Genomic DNA, 14,660 nt, shown 5'->3' on the forward strand with positions numbered 1-14,660 from the left:
ACTTCTACATTTTAGTTTCTCTTTTGTAAATCTTAACTTTCATTTTGCTTGCCCAGTTCTGAGTTTGGGGTTTTGTGTGTGGTGGGTTTTTGGTTTGGTTTGGGTTTTTTTGGGTAATTTACTCTGAGGGTAAATTCCAATTTAGTTTCATTTTGCCTTCCCAGTTCTGAGTTTGGTTTTTTGGATTTGTTTTTGGTAATTTACTCTGAGGGTGAATTCCAATTTAGTTGGGGGTCACTTTCAACCCAACACAACCTCCCCCTTCCACCTTCTCCTTCCAGCTTCCCTCCAAATGCTTCTCCCCTGATCCTTGCATCTCTGCTCTGACCAAGACTTCTCCTTCCAGCCTCCCCCCAAACGCTTCTCCCCCGATCCTTGCATTTCTTCTCTGAAACATCTCCATGGAGCCTTTCTGGCTCTCCCACCCCACCCTGCCATCAGCAGTGAGAGCCCCCCAGCCCAGGGAGGTGATTTGACTGGGCACAGACCTTCACTCCATACTTGACTTTGCCTGCATAGTGCCTGATGATGAACGCTGGCTCCATCACCGCCGGGAACTCGATGTAGGAGTTGCCCTCGTGCTGACGCTTGAACTTGTCCAGCAGTGTTTGGTTTGTGGCTTGAGGGAAGCTGAGTGGGAAGAATCAAACACAACATTGCTGCAAACCCAACAGAAAAAACCCCACCAAACCCCAAACCCCACCCTTGTACACCTGTTGCTTGGCCACAAACAGTGAACCTGGAGCTACTGAGCTTCCTCCGCTCCTGCCAGCGCTGCCTGGGCTGCTGCCGTGTGGTTAGGTGCAACCAGGAGGCAGGGCTGGGGCTGGGAGGCCTCCTACCTGGTTGTGTGCTGCTGTGAACTCAGTCATAAAACCACAAACATGAGCCAGCAATGTGCCCTCCTGGCCAAGGAGGCCAACAGTCTCCTGGGCTGCAAGAAGAAGAGTGTGGCCAGCAGGCTGAGGGAGCTTCTCCTCTGCCTCTACTCAGCCCTGGGGAGGCCACAGCTGGAGTCCTGGGTCCAATTCCAGACAGGGAACTACTGGAGAGAGTCCAGCAGAGGCTACAAAGCTGCTGAGGGGCCTGGAGCAGCTCTGGGAGGAGCAAAGGCTGAGAGCCCTGGGGCTGAGAGCCTGCAGAAGAGCAGCCCCAAAGGGGAGCTGAGCAATGCTCAGCAAGAGCTAAAGGGTGGCAGGGGAGAGGCTGGGGCCAGACTCTTGTCAGTGGTGCCCAGGTACAGCACAAGGGGCAAGGGGCACAAACTGGAACCCAGGAGGTTCCATCTGAACAGGAGGAGAAACTTCTTTGGTGTGAGGGTGCTGGAGGCCTGGAGCAGGCTGCCCAGAGAGGTTCCAAACCCCCTGGACACTGTGATCTGGGCAAGCTGCTGTGGGTGCCCTGCTGGAGCAGGGGGTTGGTCTGGATGATCCCCAGAGGTCCCTTCCAACCTCCCCCCACTCTGTGAGCTATGAGCCAGGTGTGTTTCACAGTGCACACTGCACTGCCTGCCCACTGCCTGCCAGTGTCTCAGGGGGGCTGCATGCATCTGCACCTCCAGGCTTCTGTCAGGGGGTTGGGACTTAGGCTACTCCTCTGTCTCAGAGGCATTCTCACAGGCAGGAAACATTGAGCTGTGCTGCCTACAGACCTCATTCCAACTTCAGCAGCTGACTGATGCTGGCATAGAGGAGAAGAAGGACAGATAGCTGGAGCAGAGCCTCTCCATAAGGACAAGGCAGCCCTCCCTTGGCAAGCTTCAGAGAAACCTGCAGCTTGGGTCTGGATTTCACAACTTCACCCCACTGCAGCTGCTTTAGCCTGGTACTGGGACACCATCACTGCTGTGTGTTGGCTCAAGGAGACAAGCAAGCTCCCAGCAAACGGTGGGAGCAGAGCTTCCTCCATGAACTGGAGCACTGCATGTCTGAGGTGATGCCAGCAGAGCTGCCTGACCTGCCCCTGCCCTTCCCATGGGCACATGTGTGTGCCAGAGGGCAGATGCCCTGTGCTCAGGAGTTTCCACCCAAAGGCAAGCCCAGAAGCCACAGACTCAGATGAGAACTTTTACTGAGACAAGCTGGATAGAGACAACCAAGGATGCAAACCTGAGCTGCACCCTCTGTGGAAGTGCAGCCCCCACATGAGTGCCCTCAGCTCACTCTGGGCCTGAACAGCTCCCACACAACCTGCTTCAGGTCATGGATTTGGATTCTCCCAGCACTCAACTTCAAGCACCTGGTAAGACCTCACCTGCAGTGCAGTGTCCTGCTCTGGAGCCTTCACCACAGGAAGGACATGGACCTGATGGACAGGGTCCAGAGGAGGGTCATGGAAATGATCAGAGGGCTGGAGAACCTCTGCCATGGGGACAGGCTGAGGGAGCTGGGGGTGTTCAGCCTGGACAGGAGAAGGCTCTGGGGGGCTACAAGAAGGCTGCAGAGGGACTGTTCCCAAAGGTCTGCAGGGACAGGACCAGGGGCAATGGTTTGAAACTAAAGCAGAGCAGATTGAGATTGGATGTGAGGAACAAGTTCTGCACCAGGAGGCTACTGGAACACTGCAACAGATTGCCCAGGGAGGTGGTTGAGTTCCCAGCCCTGGAGCTATTCAAGGTGAAGCTGGATGAGGCCCTGGGCAGCCTGATCCAGTGGCGGATGTCCCTGCTGAGTGCAGGGGGGTTGGACTGGATGAGCTTTGGAGGTCCCTTCCAACCCCAACATTCTATGACTGCATGATCCTCATGTCATTACACCACAGGAGAAAAGCAGAGAACTGAGGAAGGAAACCTTTGCTCTTCCCTTTCACAGCAGAAACTCCTGAAGAGAATTTTAATTGCTCTTTGGGCAGAGCCTTTTGCTGATTCTCCACTGCTGGCTTTCTGAAAACAAAAGCAGAGCCAGGAAGAGCAATCAGCCCAGACAGCCATTAGCACCTTTGTGAGAGGCCTCTCAAGAGATGAAGACTTCTGGAGAAACACCTTTTGAAGCCAAGTCACAAAGAGCATCAGCCAGGTCAGGACGGTTCCTACTCACTTGCTTTCCTCATCCAGCAGATGGAGCAGGCCAGTCGGCTTCTTGCTGATGAGGTTGATGCAGCTGGAGTTGTCTATGTAGTCAATGTTGTGCCAGCTAATCCCTTCTGCTCTGTACTCCTCCTGAAAAACCAAACAACCCAGGGATGTGACAAAGATCTCGGGGGTAAGCCAGGGGAAAAAAAAGCTGAACTCAAAGGCTTTCAAGAAAACTGAAGCACCATCGACCAAAACTGAACATCTCCTCTGCTGGGGGAGAACCACAGAATGCTTTAGCCTGGAGAGGACCTTGAAAGGCCATGAGTCCACCCCCACCCTGCAGCCAGCAGGGACAGCTGCAGCTACAGCAGGTTGCTCACAGCCCAACCAGCCTGACCTGCAATGGTGCCAGCCATGGGGCAGCTCCCACCTCTCTGGGCAGCCTGGGCCAGGCTCTCAGCACCCTCAGGGGCAAACATTTCTTCCTTCTCTCCAATCTGAGTCTCCCTCTTCCAGTTCAAACCATCCCCCCTTGGCCTGGCACCACAGGCCCTGCTCAAACTCTGTCCCCAGCTCTCTGATCACCCTTGAAGCACTCAAAGGGCACCACAAGGTCTCCCTGGAGCCTTCTCTTCTCCAGGCTGAACCACCCCAACCCTCCCAGCCTGGCCTCACAGCAGAGCCCTTCCAGCCCTGCCAGCATTGCTGTGGCCTCCTCTGGCCCTGCTCCAGCAGGTCCCTGTCTGTGCTGAGGGCTCCAGAGCTGCCCCAGCACTGCAGGGGAGTCTCAGCAGAGGGGCAGAATCCCCTCCCTGCCCCTGCTGCCCCTGGATCCCTTTCCTCCAGCATGTCAACCAGTCCTGAGCATCCTGGGCTGGTGGGAGGTGTCCCAGCTACAAGGCAGCTAGAAGTCAGCTAGCGGGCAGCTAGAGGGCAGATAAAAGGCAGATAGAAGGAAGCTAGAGGGCAGATAGAAGGGCAGCTAGAATACAGCTAGAGGGCAGATAAAGGGCAGCCAGAAGGGAGCTAGAAGGGAGGTAGAAGACAGCTAGAAGGCAGCTAGAGGGCAGCTAGAGGGCAGATAGAAGGGAGCTAGAAGACAGAAGGGAGCTAGAAGACAGAAGGGAGCTAGAAGACAGAAGGGAGCTAGAAGACAGAAGGGAGCTAGAGGGCTCCTAGAATCACAGAATTGTTTGGGTGGGAAAAGGCCTCTGAGCTCATCCAATCCAACCAGCAACCCAACCCCACCATGGCCATCAAACCATGGCCCCAAGTGCCATGGCCACAGGTTTCTGGAACACCTTCAGGGTGGGGACTCCACCACCTCCCTGGGCAGCCTCTTCCAACCCCTCAACACTCTTGCAGCAATGAAATTTTTCCTCATCTCCAACCTAACCTTTTCCTTGGCACAATTTCAGGCCACCCCCCTGGTGCAGAACTTGTTCCTCACATCCAATCTCAATCTGCTCTGCTCTAATTTCAAACCATTGCCCCTGGCCCTGTCCCTGCAGGCCTTTGGGAACAGTCCCTCTGCAGCCTGTTTGGAGCCCTTCAGGTACTGGTAGGCTGCTCTGAGGTCTCCCTGGAGCCTTCCCTTCTCCAGGCTGAACACCCCCAGCTCAGCTCCCTCAGCCTGGCCTCCTAGCAGAGGTGCTCCAGCCCCCTGATCAGCTCTGTGACACTGCAACCATTCCAGGTGAGGCTGTTTTGGGGCTCTAGTTGCAGATGTCCCTGCTGACTGCAGTGGGGTTGGTCTGGATGACCTTTAGAGGTCCCTTCCAACCCAAACCAAGATTCTGTCATTCTAATTAATATTATATTAGATTTTGATCCAATTCCAAGAGCTTTCCCATGCAGACAGAGCAGGATTTCTGAGCCTGGACTTTACCACCTGCTCAGACTTTGTCTTCCTTGCCCTCTCCCACCACCTCCTGAAGCAGAGCAGCTGCTGTATTGATGGGAGGCTCCAGCCTGAAGCCAGACTGCCCAAGTCTGTTTGCAAACCTCTGGAAACAGAAACTGTCTTCAGAGGGAAAAAAAAAAAACAAAACAGCTTTGCAAGGCAGATTGTGTCAGACTGCAGCAGGAAAAGCCACAGAAAAGTTAAACCAATCCCAGGCCCCTCTGAGCTGCCTGTGTGGAAGGGATTCTGCCTCAGGGATGACATCCTGGCTAAGAACTGCTCCTGCACACCAGTCCTGTCAGGATTACAGGGCAAGTCCTTAGCAAATACTGAAATTGGTCCTTCCTTTCAGCACAAGCATCCAAAGATCTCAGCAGTCTGTCTTCAGCCCCCTCAGATGCTTTGGAGATAGAAGCAGCCTAGCTCTGGATGCAGAAGAGGATCCCTCCCCTGCAGCTACCGCTCATCAAGAACTCACTCTTCATCCAAAAATCTCTGATTTCACAGCAGGGCAGGGTTCAAAGTGACCTCTGCAGCTCATCCACTCCAACCCCCCTGCTCCAGCAGGGCACCCACAGCAGCTTGCCCAGATCACAGTGTCCAGGTGGGGTTGGAATCTCTCCAGAGAAGCAGACTCCACAACCTCTCTGGGCAGCCTGCTCCAGGCCTCCAGCACCCTCACACCAAAGAAGTTTCTCCTCCTGTTCTGATGGAACCTCCTGGGTTCCAGTTTGTGCCCCTTGCCCCTTGTCCTGTCCCTGGGCACCACTGAGCAGAGTCTGGCCCCAGCCTCTCCCCTGCTAGCCTTCAGCTCTTGCTGAGCATTGCTCAGCTCCCCTCTGGGGCTGCTCTTCTGCAGGCTCTCAGCCCCAGGGCTCTCAGCCTTTGCTCCTCCCAGAGCTGCTCCAGGCCCCTCAGCAGCTTTGCAGCTCAAAGCCATTGTCCCTCATCTTGGCACTCCCAGCCCTTGTCCAAAGTCCCTCCCCAGCTCTCCTGGAGCCCTTCAGGTACTGGAAGGCTGCTCTAAGGTCTCCCTGGAGCCTTCTCTTCTCCAGGCTGAACAGCCCCAACTCTCCCAACCCGGCCCCATAGCAGAGGTTCTCCAGCCCTCTGATCATCTTGGTGGCCTCCTCTGGGCTTTCCTCCCCAGTTGTCTTCTAGGAGATGCCAAGAGCTTCTCTCACAAGGAAGAACATCTCTGCTGCCTTGGCAACACTGACTCTTGACAAGGGCTGGGAGAGGCAGGAGGAGGGACAATGGCTTTGAGCTGGGAGATTGAGACTGGAGATTAGGAAGAAATTCTTTCAAGTGAAGGTAGGGAGACACTGGAACAGGTTGCCCAGAGAGGTTGTGGTTGCCTTCTCCCTGGAGGTGTTCAAAGCCAGGTTGGTTGAGGTTTTGGTCAACCAAGTCAAGTTGAGAGGTGTCCCTGCCCACAGCAGGGGGTTTGGAGTAAATGCTCTCTGAGATCCCCTCCAACCTCAGCCACTCTATGAATTTAAGACCTTTATTGGTGCCACAAAGTGATGGCCAAAGGCTCAGCTGGCAGCAGGAGAGCCACCACTTCAGACCTACCTGCTCCAGTTTGAAGATGTGTTGGTTGAAGTAGTGCTGCAGGCGCTCGTTGGCAAAGTTAATGCAGAATTGTTCAAAACTGTTGTTTTCATAGTCCTCAAACCCAAAAATGTCCAGAACCCCAATGGATAAAGTCTGCAAGGAAAGGAAGAATGAGGAGTGAGAATAAAATCACAGCAAGGAACTGTTTGGATTGTTTCTAGGCAGCACAGAACCCGAAGCAAACAAATAGAATTAAATTTACTCAGTAGCAGGATGGCAGGGGTTGGAAGGAACCTCTGGAGATCATCAAGTCCAAGCCTCTGTCACAGCAGGAGCAGAGAACCCAGCACAGGTCACACAGGAACACATCCAGACAGGGCTGGAAAGACTCCAGAGAAGGAGACTCCACAACCTCTCTGGGCAGCCTGCTCCAGGGCTCTGGGACCCTCACAGTGAAGAAGTTCCTCCTCCTGCTGAGGTGGAACCTCCTGTGCTGGAGTTTCCATCCATTGCTCCTTGTCCTATCCCAGGGCACAGTGAGCAGAGGCTGTCCCTGTCCCTTCCCTCCTGACCCCCAGCCCTCAGCTATTGATAGACATTGATCAGATCCCTCTCAGCCTTCTCCTCTCCAGACTGCACACCCCCAGGGCTCTCAGCCTCTCCTCCCCAGGCAGTGCTCCAGGCCCTTCAGCAGCATCCTTGGAGCCCTCCCTTGGCCTCTCTCCAGCAGATCCCTGTCCCTCCTGAACTGGGGAGCCCAGAACTGGATGCAATATTCCAGGTGTGGCCTCACTAGGGGCGAGGGGAGGGGAAGGAGAACCTCCCTCCATCTGCTGAATGCCCCCCAGGACCCCCTTGGCCTTCTTGGCCCCCAGGGCACATTGCTGTCCCATACAGAACTTGCTGCCCACCAGCACTCCCAGGTCCTTCTCCTTGGGGCTGCTCTCCAGCAGATCCCCTTCCAACCTGTCCTGCTGCAGTTGATTCTTCCTTCTCAGGTGCAGGACTCTGCACTCATCCTTGTTGAGCCTCCTCGGGCTCCTCTGTGCCCAGCACTCAGTCTCTGAATGTCCTCACAGCCTTCAGGCCTATCAGCCAAACACACTGAGCAGAGCACCTTAGCCTGACCAGAAGACTCTAACCCCTTTCCTCAAGAGGTTTTCTTGGCTCCTTTATCCTTCATCCAGGCTCTTCTCTCTGTTCTAGGGCCAGCCAGGCTCTCCCTCCTCACCCCCAGCCATGCCATGCCAAGGATAACTACTGAAGGTCCTTGTCCAGCTTCCCAGAGGGTTGCATCACTTGGCAGAGCACCCATGAGAAAGAGCAGCTGGAACAGAAGATGGAAATTGGGAAGCCACTGGAGCAAGGAGTGAGCATGGCAGAGGGCTTCACTCTTGCTTGCTGCCTCCTGAGGGTCATCCCTCCCTGTCCTGCTCATCCCAACCCAGCTGGTTACCCTTTTGTTCACAGCCCCCAAACCACAGCAGGAATCTGCTGCTGCAGCTTTGTTTTTACACAGACTGCAGGAAGAATTCCTCTGCAACAACTTGGTGCAGCAGCAGCAGCTCAGAATCTGTCCATTTGTACATGGGAAAGGTGATGAGGGAAAGAGGAGCAAGTGTCCTCATCACATGGATGATCTGCAGGTATTCCAAAGAAACTCTTGCCAGTGAGGCTGGGGAGACACTGGCACAGGTTGCCCAGGCAGGCTGTGGATGTTCCCTCCCTGGAAGGTGTTCAAGGCCAGGCTGGAGGAGGCCTTGAGCAAGCTGGGCTGGTGGGAGGTGTCCCTGGGGGGCTGGAACAGGATGATCTTGAAGGTCTCAGTCTCTAAACCACTGACTTCAAACCTGCCTGGAGAAGAGAAGGCTCCAGGGAGACCTTAGAGCAACCTTCCAGTACCTGAAGGGCTCCAGGAGAGCTGGGGAGGGACTTTGGACAAGGGCTGGGAGTGCCAGGATGAGGGAAATGGCTTTGAACTGGGAGAAGGGGAGATGGAGACTGGAGAGAAGGAAGAAATTCTTGCCAGTGAGGGTAAGGAGACACTGGCACAGGTTGCCCAGGGAGGCTGTGGATGTCCCCTCATGGAGGTGCTGAATGCCAGGCTGGATGAAGCCTTGAGCAGCCTGGGCTGGTGGGAGGGGTTGGAACTGGATGAGCTTTGAGGTCCCTTCCAACCCAACTCATTCTGTGATGAAATGCAAGTCCTGACCCTGACCACCCCACTGCCACACAAGCTTGTCCCTGACATCTCTCAGAGCTTCCTAAAATCCCCTGGAGAAAGTCTCCAGCACATAAAGCCAAGCCTCAGAAGACAAACTGCTCACACTTCCTGAATCCTTATGGAATTACCAACCACAGCTTCCAGCAGTGCTGGCAGGAGGCTCTGTGGAAGTAGTTATGGCTCTGCAAGGAGTGAACCCTTGAAACTGAACCATGGAATCACAGACTTGGCTGCAGAGGTGGCTCCAGGAGTTCCCACAGCACACACAGCAAAGCCACATTCTGTGCAGTGCCACTTCAAAGTATTTAGAGTCTTAGAACCAGAGAATGGTTTGGGTTGGAAAAGGCCTCCAGGCTGAAGCTTCTAAGAGCTTCTTTCTGGCTATCTTCCAAACCCACCTGGGCCCATTCCTGTGTGACCTGCCCTAAGCAGTCCTGCTTTGCAGGGCCTTGGACTCCAGGACCTCTGGAGGTCCCTTCCAAGCCTGGGATTCTCTGGTACACTCATGTATCCTAAAACAAGCATCCTGGGGAGCTTGGGAAAGCTTTTCCAAGGCTGGAAGCAGCAGCAAGGCATAGGGAAACCTCCACATTCAGGGTAAATTAGAGAATCATAAAATCACAATGGTTGGAAAAGGTCTCCAAGATCAGAGTCCAACCAGCAACCCAACCCCACCATGGCCACCAAACCATGGCCCCAAGTGCCATGGCCACAGGGTTCTGGAACACCTCCAGGGATGGGGACTCCACCACCTCCCTGGGCAGCCTGTGCCAATCCCTCACCACTCTTGCAGCAAAGAAATTTTTCCTCATCTCCAACCTAACCCTTCCCTGGCACAATTTCAGGACATTTCCTTTTCTCCTGGGAGCAGAGCCCAACCCCACCTCACTGCAGCCTCCTCTCAGGGAGCTCCCTGTAGAGAGCAATGAGGTCTCCCTCAGCCTCCTCTTCTCCACACCAAACCCCCCCAGCTCCCTCAGCTGCTCCTCTCCAGCTCTGTTCCCCAGACCCTTCCCCAGCTCTGTTGCCCTTCTCTGGACCTGCTCCATCCCCTCAACGTCCTTCTGGGAGTGAAGAGCCCAGAACTGAACCCAGCACTCCAGGAGTGTCCTCCCCAGTGCCATGTCCAGGGGGACAATCCCTGCCCTGCCCCTGCTGCCCACACCCATGCTGGAATTTGACCACAAATATTCTCTGTGACTGTTAACTTCAATCCATTTTCTTCATGACCATGAGCTGGAGCTCACCATCCCCACCAGGCACACAGCACCTCAGCTGCACACGGCAGCAGTTAGGAAGTTAGGAAGGAATTAAGGCACTTCAGAAGAACCAAAGAGCCAAAGCTTCCCAAAGAACCCTTGGGAGAAAGGCCTTTTGATCCACCAGGACCTGCACTACATCAGCCTTTTGAGCCAGGAGAAGGCCTTCTAACAGTTCTTAACCTCATTTCTTGAGGGAGAGTTAAATAAGAGACTCTCTGAGGTTCTGTCATCTGCTTCTCAAGAGGAGGGAAAGGCTCTGAGCTCATTGCTAAAGGTCACAGTTCAGACAGTTTGTAGGGGACCAGGAGAGCATAAAGAAGCTAAGGGCAACAAAAAGGAGACCAAGGGAAAGGGAGTCAGAGTGAGACAGCCACAGGGAGCAGAGACCAGACCCTACCAAATAACTCAGCCACAGTTCAGCTCAGAAATCATCTGCCAGGAATCCTGTCAGCAAGCAAGCAAAGCCAGATCCCAGCCTGCTCCCCAAAACAATGCCCTCTGCTGCCAGCCCACCTTGGGCACCAAAGGGCTCATTTCCATCCTGCCAAGGCAGTGGCAGAGCAGGGGCTGGGGGTTTATTTCCTGACAGGCTGGAGAGGTGAGCCCATGACAAGCTCATGAGGTTGTCCCAAAACTGACCCCAGCACTCCAGCTGTGTCCTCCCCAGTGCCATGTCCAGGGGGACAATCCCTGCCTTGCTCCTGCTGCCCACACCACTGCTGCTCCAGGCCAGGCTACTGGTGGCCTCCTTGGCCAGCTGGGCACTGCTGGCTCATCTTCAGCAGCTGTCACCCAGCACCCCCAGCTCCTTCCCTGCCAGGCAACTTTCCAGCCTCCCTGCCCCAAGCCTGGAGCATTTCCTGGAGTAAATTATCCCTACTCCTACAATTCTGCACCCAAGCAGGAAAATTATCTCAGGGGAAGAGGCTCTGTGGCTACAACCAAACCTCTTCCCCAGCTGCTTTTGGGACATGATATTGGAGGTGCTTCACCCTTGCCAGCTCAGCAGACACCACTCAAAATAAGGATGTGCTCAGCTGAAAACATTAAGCAAGGGAACAGAAGGTGCTGTGGGGAGCTTGGATAATGTTTTATCCCCTGGTTAATAATTTTTAACCCCCAAGAGGGCTATGAGGATGAGCAGAGGGGTGGAGCACCTCTGCTATGAGGACAGGGTGAGAGAGTTGGGGTTGTGCAGTCTGGAGAAGAGAAGGCTCCCAGGAGACCTTCTTGTGGCCTTCCAGCATCTGAAGGGGTCTACAGAAAAGCTGGGGAGGGACTTTTGAGGGTGTCAGGGAGTGATAGGACTGGGGGGAATGGAGCAAAAGTAGAAATGGGGAGATTCAGATTGGATGTTAGGAAGAAATTCTTCCCCAGGAGGGTGGTGAGAGACTGGCAGAGGTTGCCAGTGGAAGCCTCATGCCTGGAGGTTTTTGCAGCCAGGCTGGATGTGGCTGTGAGCAACCTGCTGTAGTGTGAGGTGTCCCTGCCCATGGCAGGGGGGTTGGAACTGGCTGAGCCTTGAGGTCCCTCCCAACCCTTCTGTGATTCTGTGACTCTCAGAGTCCAGCCAGGAGGGCTGTGGGACATTACCTTGGTGCTCTCCTCCATGTCCTTGGGGCTGAGGAGGGCATGGTTGATCCTGAAGACGATCCAGTCGAACAGGGCACTGTACAGGGACTTGGCCATGGAGTTCCTCACAGTCACAGCCTGGAAGAGAACAGAAGAGGAGCCTGTTGGAAAAGATCCCCACTCTGCACTCCAATGGGCTTTGCTTCTCCTTCTCTCAGCCCCAGGGTTCAACTTTCTGCCTTGCCAGAGCTGTTGCTGCTGCTCTGACTCCTGCCCCAGCCCTGCTCCCATCAGGAGCTGGCTATGATGCCAGGGCCCTGGGCACCTGCCCCCCAGGCTCTGCCTTGGATTTCCTTTTGGTGCAGGCAAGTGGATGGTGCATGAGATCACAGCACAGATCCCATCACTGCCAGGGAAGGCAAACAATGAATGCATCTCTTGAACTTCACCAACACCCTCCAAGAGTTTGTTCAGGGAGAAGGAGACGGAGCCCTGGAGCAGGCTGCCTGGAGAGGTGATGGAGTCTCCACCTCTGCAGACACTCAAAACCTGCCTGGATCTGTTCCTGAGTGACCTTCCCTAGGAGACCCTGCCTTGGCAGGGGGCTTGGACTGCAGGTGGATGATCACCACAGGTCACTGGGAAGGTTGGGAGGCTTGCTACTTGACATCCTAAAAAGCCCCTCCCCAGCTTTCTTGGAGCCCCCTTCAGATCCTGGAAGGCCACAAGAAGGTCTCCTCAGAGCCTTCTCTCCACACTGCACAACCCCAACTCTCTCAGTCTGTCTCCAGAGCAGAGCAGCTCCAGCCCTCTGCTCCTCCTCGTGGCCCTTCTCTGGACACCTTCCAGCCCCTCCAGAGCCTTCCCGGAACAGAGGCTCCAGAACTGGACACAACCCTCCAGCTGTGGTCTCACCAAAGCAAAGCAGAGTTGGAGCAGAACCTCCCTCAACCTGCTGCCCATATTCTTCTTAATGCAGCCAAGGTACAGGACTCTACCTTCAGTCTTGTTGAACCTCCTGAGGTTCCCCTCTGCCCAGCTCTCCAGCCTGCCCAGATCTCCCTGGATGGCAGCACAGCCTGATGCTGCAGCAGCCACTCCCCCCCAGTTTGGTACCATCAGCAAACGGGGGGAGGCTCTACTCTATCCCCTCCTCCAGACTGTTGATGAAGGTGGTGAACAAAACTGGACCCAGAACCGACCCCTGGGGAACACCACTGGCCAGAGGCCTCCAACTGGACTCTGCACCATTGATCACAACCTTCTGGAGAAATTACAACCCATGAAGACAAGTTCTGCACCACGAGAGAAGTGGAACACTGCAACAGGTTGCCCAGGGAGGTGGTTGAGGCCCCAGACCTGCAGATATTCAAGGTGAGCCTTGACAGGGCTCTGGGCAACCTGATCTAGTTGGGGATGTCCCTGCTGAGTGCAGAGGGGTTGGACTGGATGAGCTTTGCAGGTCCCTTCCACCCCAAACCATTCTATGATTCTAAGAAATACATGCAGGACACTAGGCCAATGAAGCCACCAGTCCCACAGAGCCACCAGTGCAACAAAGTCACCAGTCCAACACCACTACCAGTCCAACACTACACCAGTCCAACACCACTACCAGTCCAACACCACTACCAGTCCAACACCACTACCAGTCCAACACTACACCAGTCCAACACTACACCAGTCCAACACCACCACCAGTCCAACACCAGTCCAACACCACCACCAGTCCAACACCAGTCCAACACCACCACCAGTCCAACACTACACCAGTCCAACACCACCACCAGTCCAACACCACCAGTCCAACACCACCACCAGTCCAACACCAGTCCAACACCACCACCAGACCAACACCAGTCCAACACCACTACCAGTCCAACACTACACCAGTCCAACACCACCACCAGTCCAACACCACCAGTCCAACACCACCACCAGTCCAACACCAGTCCAACACCACCACCAGACCAACACTACACCAGTCCAACACCACTACCAGTCCAACACCACCAGTCCCAAACCACCACCAGACCAACACCAGTCCAACACCACTACCAGTCCAACACCACCAGTCCAACACCAGTCCAACACCACCACCAGACCACCACCACCACCAGTCCAACACCACCACCAGACCAACACCAGTCCAACACCACCACCAGTCCACCACCACCAGTCCACCACCACCAGACCAACACCACCAGTCTAAGACCAGTCCAACACCACCAGTCCCGCACCACCAGTCCACCACCACCAGACCAACACCACCAGTCCACCACCACCAGACCAACACCACCAGACCAACACCACCAGACCAACACCACCAGTCTAAGACCAGTCCAACACCACCAGTCCAACACCACCAGACCAACACCACCAGACCAACACCACCAGACCAACACCACCCGTCCAACACCACCCGTCCACCACCAGACCAACACCACCAGACCAACACCACCAGACCAGCACCACCAGTCCAGCACCACCAGTCCACCACCACCAGACCAACACCACCAGTCCACCACCACCAGACCAACACCACCAGACCAACACCACCAGACCAACACCACCAGTCTAAGACCAGTCCAACACCACCAGTCCAACACCACCAGACCAACACCACCAGACCAACACCACCAGTCCAACACCACCAGACCAACACCACCAGACCAACACCACCAGACCAACACCACCAGACCAACACCACCAGTCCAACACCACCAGACCAACACCACCACCACCAGACCAACACCACCAGTCCAACACCACCAGTCCAACACCACCAGACCAACACCACCAGACCAACACCACCAGTCCAACACCACCAGACCAACACCACCAGACCAACACCACCAGTCCAACACCACCAGACCAACACCACCAGTCCAACACCACCAGACCAACACCACCAGACCAACACCACCAGACCAACACCACCAGTCCAACACCACCAGACCAACACCACCAGACCAACACCACCAGACCAACACCACCAGTCCAACACCAGTCCCCCCAAGTCCCCATTCCCACCCGAGCCCAGCTCTGTCCCTGGCCCTCTGAAGGGCAGAAGGAGCAGCAGATGCCTGTGGCAGTGTCCCTGAGGCTGTGCCCTGCCAGGTTGCCCTG

The 14,660-nt window shown here is 55.1% G+C and overlaps 1 protein-coding gene across 1 annotated transcript in view; it reads right to left on the reverse strand.

Annotated features, from left to right (window-relative positions):
• MYO9A (myosin IXA) overlaps positions 1-14,660 on the reverse strand; it is a 189,488-nt gene that overhangs the window by 84,878 nt on the left and 89,950 nt on the right. The window contains exons 10-13 of the mRNA XM_054388264.1: positions 11,553-11,669; positions 6,492-6,626; positions 3,036-3,157; positions 489-630 (exon numbers count right to left, since the gene is read on the reverse strand). Coding sequence (XP_054244239.1) covers positions 489-630; positions 3,036-3,157; positions 6,492-6,626; positions 11,553-11,669 — 516 coding nt within the window. The remainder of the gene's footprint in view (positions 1-488; positions 631-3,035; positions 3,158-6,491; positions 6,627-11,552; positions 11,670-14,660) is intronic.

The sequence above is a fragment of the Indicator indicator genome, chromosome 16, assembly GCF_027791375.1.
Source record: "Indicator indicator isolate 239-I01 chromosome 16, UM_Iind_1.1, whole genome shotgun sequence".
Lineage (NCBI taxonomy): Eukaryota > Metazoa > Chordata > Aves > Piciformes > Indicatoridae > Indicator > Indicator indicator.